The 6920-nt window shown below is 37.0% G+C and overlaps 1 protein-coding gene across 1 annotated transcript; it reads right to left on the minus strand.

Moving 5' to 3' along the window:
• Positions 1–646: 646 nt before the first annotated feature.
• Positions 647–3770, minus strand: LOC142170231 (uncharacterized). Its single transcript, XM_075232087.1, has 7 exons — positions 3488–3770; positions 2598–2729; positions 2479–2534; positions 1756–2034; positions 1426–1599; positions 925–1015; positions 647–828 (listed from the first exon to the last, which is right to left on the minus strand). Exons 1-7 carry the CDS (start codon positions 3768–3770, stop codon positions 647–649), a joined length of 1197 nt encoding a protein of 398 aa, XP_075088188.1.
• Between the last annotated feature and the right edge of the window lie 3150 nt (positions 3771–6920).

Here is a 6920-nt window from a genome sequence, read left to right on the forward strand (position 1 = left end):
TTAAAAATTAAGGAAAAATAATAAAAAATTTGAACATACTTATATATGCATACATATGCTATTTTAAAAGTATTTTGCATATTAAAAAATATACAGAAAAAAAATTGGGTATCAACAGAGCCTCCAAATTAATTGACATTAAAATCATATCACTTTAGGAGGTTTCCCTTGTGCCTTACCCGGGGTAATCAAGGCAACAAACAACAAAACTCACAGATATCATAAGTTTATGCAATATCCAATTGGAAATAAAAAAAATAATTTATCATGTTAGTCAATAAGCATAACAAATATCAAATAACACAAGCTTGCATAAAAATAGAATTTATTAAAAGCAATATCTCTGTTAGCAATTACAACGTAACTTCCACTGACTAAACCACATCAAAAGACTCTAAAATACCCATGTTTTTAGCATGTTCATTAAACACTATAGGCCTAAGACCTCAGTCAAAAGATCAGCCAATATAGATTCTGTGCTAATATGCTCAATACATATATCACCTTTTTTTACCATGTTTCTAATCTTAAGAAACTTAAGGCTAACATGCTTAGAGTCTTTTGTTCTATTGTTATTCTTAGAGAAGAACACAACTGCACTGTTATCACAAAAAATAGTCACCGACTCATATATAAAATCGATAATTTACAATTTAGTAAGAAAATTCTTCATCCAGACAACATGTGAAGCAGTCTTTAAACAAGCAATAAACTCAGCTTTCATTGTGGATGTAGCAGTGATACTTTGTTTCTCACTTTTCCAAGAAACAACACCTCCAGCCAACATAAAATTATACCTAGAATTTGATTTCATCGTGTCATGACAACCTGCAAATTAGAATCTGAATATCCCAGCAGGTCCAGATTATCAACCTTTTTGTACACAAGCATGAAGTTTTTGGTGTGTTGTAGATATCTTATCACTTTTTTGCAGCCACCCAATGTGCCCACCCAGGATTAGAAGAAAATCTCCCGATATATTAGCAGCAAATGGTATATCAGGCCTTGTACAAACCTATATGTACACCAAACAACCAGCAACCGCTTGCAGAGGCACATCTCTCATTGTTATCTTTTCAACATCATTTTTCGGATATTAATCCTTGCTAAGTTTGTCCCCTTTTACAACATGTGCAACACCAGGCCTACAGTATTGCATATAAAGTTTTTTAAGAACACTCTCAATATATTAACGTTGTGATGAATCCAACAAATCACGTGACATATCTCTTTTAATTTCTATCCCAAGAACATACGAGGCTTCACCAAGATCTTTTATTTTAAAAGACCTAGACAAAAATTGCTTGGCCGCTTTCATCAAGCCCAAATCATTTGTGGAAAGGAGAATGTCATCAACATATATAACCATAATAATAAAATTGCCATTAGCTATTTTGATATAAACACATTCATAAGCCCATATACAGATTTGTTAAGCTTGCACACTAGATTTTCTTTAACACCTTCTTTAAAGCCTTCAGTTTGAACCATGTAAACTTCTTCAAGCAGACTCTCATTCAGGAAAGAAATTATAACATCCATTTTGCATAACTCTAAATCAAAATGAGCCACAAGAGCCATCGCGACTCTAAATGCATCCTTAAATGAAAAAGGAGAAAATGTTTCTTTATAATCAATACCTTCTTCCTAAGTGTAACCCTTAACAACCAACCTTGCTTTATAACGGTCTGTGTTTCCCTTGGAGTCTCTTTTAGTTTTAAACACCCATTTACAACTAATAGGACTAAAACCTACTGGAAATTCAACTAATTCCCATACGCTATTGTGTTTCATGAAGCGCATTTCATCTTCCATTGCCTCACGCCATTTATCAACATATGGAGAGGAAATAGCTTGAGCATACAATAAAGGGTCAATTAACTCTCCAGTATCACTAAGATTTTCAGTCACATATACGATAAAATCATCAGAGATGGCAGACCTTCTTTCTCTTTGTGACCTGCGGAGTGCTTCATTGTGTATATTTTGCTCAGGAACTATGGGATCTGCGTCATTGTTCCCTTGATTCTCCTCCTATGAATAGGTTGGTTTACCACCTTTTCATGCACAATAGGTACTGGGACAATGACTCCCTTCTATTTCAATACAATTTTCTTACCACAAATGACAATCACAAAAATCATGCTCAAGAAATTTTGCATTAATAGACTCCACGATTCTTGTGCCACGCCCAGGACAAAAAACCCTAAAACCTTTAGAGTGATCAGAATAGACTATAAAGAAATAACTAGTAGTTTTAGGATTGGTTTTCTTTTCTGTGGATGAATAAATACGAACTTCAGCTGGACATCCCCAAATGTGAAAATGATTCAAGCTAGGTTTACGGGTTATCCATAGTTCAAAGGGAGTTTTCAAGACAGATTTCGTAGGAACTCTATTTAGGGTATAGCTAGTTGTTTTTAAGGTTTCACCCCAAAGATACTCAGGTAGCCTAGTCCTTGACATCGTACTTCTCACCATCTTCATGAGAGTACAATTTTGTCTTTCAGCAACACCATTCTGCTCAGGAGTACCTGGCATGAAATATTGTGCTACTATGCCTTATTCTTCCAAAAATAAAGTAAAAGGCCTCATACATTGACCAAACTCATCATATTTTCCATAGTACTCACCACCACGGTCAGACCTCGCTATCTTAATGGACTTCCCAAGCTGTTTTTCAACTTTAGTCTTGTAAATTTTAAACTTATCAAGTGCTTCAGATTTTTCTTTTAAAAGGTACATATAACAGTATCTTGAAATAAAAGCAATAAAATACTTATGATTGGTGAAAGTAGGTACATAAGGTCCAGTAATATCGGTATGAATAATTTCTAAGAGTTAAGAGCTCCTAGTGGAACCCTTTCTCTTAACCTTGGTCATTTTACCTTTGACACGATCCACACAAATTTCAAAATCTTTTGGATCAAGAACATATAAAATATTTTCCTTTACTAATCGTTCAATTCTTTCGTTAGAAATATGACCAAGATACCTATGCCATAACAAGTAAGTTGTTTTACTCATATCAGACCTTTTATGGGCAATATTTTCAACATGTGTTGCAGAAAAAGGTTCATTCAATACACTCAAGCGATATAGACCATCACTTAAAAAGGTATCAGCAACAACATGTGAATCATAGGAAATTTTAATAATACCATTATTTCATTTAAATGAATAACCAGCTTTGTCCAAAAGGGAAACATAAACTAATTTTCGTTTCATAGACGGTACAAAATAGTATTTTCAAAACAAATACTAGAATTATTTTTACAAGGTAAAACAGATGTCCCTATAAACTCTACTTTTACTTTGAGTCCATTGCCCACAACAACACTGGCTTCATCCTTTTTTGGCTTCCGTATGCTCACTAGACCCTACAAGTCATTGGTTACATGAATATTTGCACCACTATCCAACCACCAGGAATTTAAAGGAACATGAACGAAACTAGTTTCAAAGAAGACAAAAAGAAAAATATTACTTGATTTCATTTTACGAGGACAACCAGCTTTCTTATTACCTACTTGTTTGTAATACCGACACTTGATTTCTTTCTTAATTACAGCTTGAAGACAAGGAGGATTAAGAGACTGACCTTTGTTAACACCAGGCTTATTAGTATGACTATTATTACCACCTAGACAATGAGACTGGCCATGTTTCGTTTTATGAAAATTGGGTCCACCTTTTCTTTTATAAGAGGGATAATAAGCTGATCTAGGCGAATGTAATGACTCGAACAGTTTTTTGAGAATTATAGCCATGTTCCCCCATTTTATGATTATCTTGTGTTGTACTGTTGTTTTATGACTTGTCGGGGTAGTTGGTTTGGGTTTGGAGTGATTTCGGAGTGAATTGAGACACTTAGTCTCTTAATTAGAAGCTTAAGTTGGAAAAATCGACCGGATGTCGACTTATATATAAACAACCTCAGATTTGAATTTCAAAGGTTCCATTAGCTCCATTAGGTGATTTTGGACTTAGGAACACGTCCAGATTGTATTTGGAGGTCTGTAGTAGAATTAGGCTTGAATTAGCAAAAGTTGGAATTTGGCGATTTAGGCCGGCAGTGAAAATTTTGATATCAGGGTCGGATTGGAGTTTAGGAAGTTGGAGTAGGTTTGGGGTGTCATTATTGACTGGTGTACAAAATTTGAGGTAAATACGACGTGATTTGATATGTATTGACATCGTTTGAAGAATTCAGAAATTTCTAAGTTCAATAGGCTTGAATCCGTGTGTAATTCATATTTTTGATGTTATTTGAGGTGGTTTGAGGGTTCGACTAAGTTCATATAGTGTTTTATGAATTTATGGTATGTTTGGTTGAGGTCCCGGTGCCTCGGTTGAGTTAGGGTGGTTAACGGATCATTGTAGGACTTTGGTTGATGGCTAATATCTGCTGGTGTATATTTTCTGGCTTCCTCTTATGCATTCACGAGAGGAGCCTCCACGAAGGATTAATGTGACCTATAAAGATTTTGTTCTTTGCATTCGCAAAGAAGAGGGCGGGAACATGAACGTATGGTCTGCATATGCATCGCAAACGCGTGAGTTGTGTCGCGCTCGCAAAGAGAAGTGAGGCAGCTAGGGACCCCATGTCTTTGGTCTATGCGTTCGTGAGGTATAGGCCGTGTTCGCGATGAGTTGAGCTTGTAAAGCTTCATGTTCGCGAAGCGTTGATTGTGTTCACAAAGATTAAATAGGGAGGCAGTCTGAGTTGGCCTACACGCGAGAGGACGGTCGCGTTCGTGAGAAGGAAATCTGGGCAGATAGTATTAATTTAAAAAATTTGGATTTGAACCCATTTTTCATATTTTAAGCTAGAGAACACGAAATTAGGTGATTCTTGAAAGGGTTTTTATGGAGTGGATTGTAGTAAGTAATTCCTACTGGGTTTTGGTTAAATCCCATGATTACATCTTTAATTTTATCATCTAATTTGTGATTTGTGGTGAGAAATTGGGGAAAAAGAGGAAGAACTCTTGAGTTAGAATTTTGAGGTTTTGAATGGAATTTTGTTATCGGATTTGAGTAATTTTGGTATGGTTAGACTCATGAGTGAATGTGCTTTCAGGTTTTGTGACTTTGTCGGATTTTGAGATGTGGGCCTAGGGGTCGGGTTCAGGCCGATTTCGGATTTTTTGTAGAATTTCATGTATTCTTTGTGGAATTTATTCATTTTGCCTATATTGATCACCTTGTATTGCTTGTGGCTAGATTCTGGACATCTGGAGACCATTCGAGAGACAAGGGTATTTTAGAGTAGGATTTTTGGGCAGTTGAGGTAAGTAACACTTTCAAACTCGGTTCTGAGGGTTTGAAACCCTGAAATATGTATTATGTGATTGGTATTGAGGTGACGCACATGCCTAGTGACGGGCGTGTGGGCATGCACTGTGAGAATTGTGACCTAGGTGACTCCATGGCAATGCGTGCTGATAATGCCTTGTTGATACCCATGTTTCTATCATGTGATAAAGTAATTGAGCTATCAATCATGTTAGATATCATGTTTATGCTTATTGTCGCTACTGTTGAGACCCAAAGTGGTCATTTCTTGCTGTCATTTTACTACTTTTACTGTTATTTTGTACTCAATCATGTACATGCATTTCATGTCATATACAAGTCTCAATTGCTATCTATTGAATCGTAATATTACTATTTTGGGCTAGTTTCATGATATTTGTGGGCCCATGAGTGAGAGTGGAGAGGTTGATGACTGAATGAGGCCAAGAGTTGATTGTGAATGACATATATAGGAATGGGTTACATGCCGCAGCGGATATATATTATGTTATGATAGCGCTTGTGCTGTGGGAGCCCCTACAGAGTCTGTATCACACCCCTAGTTAGCAAGGTTGATATTATTGAGGGGTGGATCTTCCCTGGACATGGATCTTGTCTGAAGTACCTGATACGTAGAGATGGATCTTCTCTATAGGGCTGGTTGGCCTTTTCCTCGGTACTGGGTCACCTATGGTCAACGTTGTATATATTTTGGGATGGATCTTCCCTAGGTCGTGTGGGCCATATACAGTACCGAGTGGTTGAGATATCGAGAGTGTGACCGTTTGAGGGTGACAGTATTATGCATCCTTTACAATTTGTGCATTGGTATGTAGAGATTACAGAGATTCTATTCATTACACTGTCCGGGTCTGCTTTACTTTGTTGTTTTGAGTTGCCTATTTGACTTAAGAGCATGTCTACGTTTATGCACAGTTATATTCTATTTTATTTGTACCGGTTGAATTTGTCACTACCTTTCAGTCTAAAGTTTGGACTTGTTACTTACTGAGTTGGATGTACTTACGCTACTCCCTGCACGTTGTGTGCAGGTCTAGGCATTTTTGGTCACAACGGCTACTTTTGATTGAGGCATCAGAGTTCAAGGACTATCAAGGCAGCTTCAGGGTGCTTGTGGGCCTTGATTTCCCTTCCTTCGTCTTTCTGCACTTTCAATTTTATCTTTCTAGATACTGTTTTTATTAGACTGGCTATTTAGACGCTCATTTACTCAATGACACCCTAATTTTGGGATGGATTATACTGTATTTGGTTGAAGTTGAAAAGGTTTTTCTTTTAGTGTTAATTTGTTCCGCTGTTATTTCTAGAAAGTGCTTTACTGTATTGGAAATGTTGAGTTGAGGCCTTCCTAGTTCCACGATAGGCTCCATCATGACGGTCGTTTTTGGGTCGTGATAAGTTGGTATCAAACCCTAGGTTACATAGGTCTCACGAGTCATGAGCGAGTTTAGTAGAGTCTTGCGGATCGGTACGGAGACGTCTGTCGAGAGGCTGCAGATCCCTTAGGAAATCTTCACATTTTTGAATTCTTGTCGTGCGAATCTATAATCTGGTAACTAAACATCTGTTGTTTCATTCTCTCGTAGATGGTGAGGACTCGT

The sequence above is a fragment of the Nicotiana tabacum genome, chromosome 16 (assembly GCF_000715075.1).
Source record: "Nicotiana tabacum cultivar K326 chromosome 16, ASM71507v2, whole genome shotgun sequence".
NCBI classification, from domain to species: Eukaryota; Viridiplantae; Streptophyta; class Magnoliopsida; order Solanales; family Solanaceae; genus Nicotiana; species Nicotiana tabacum.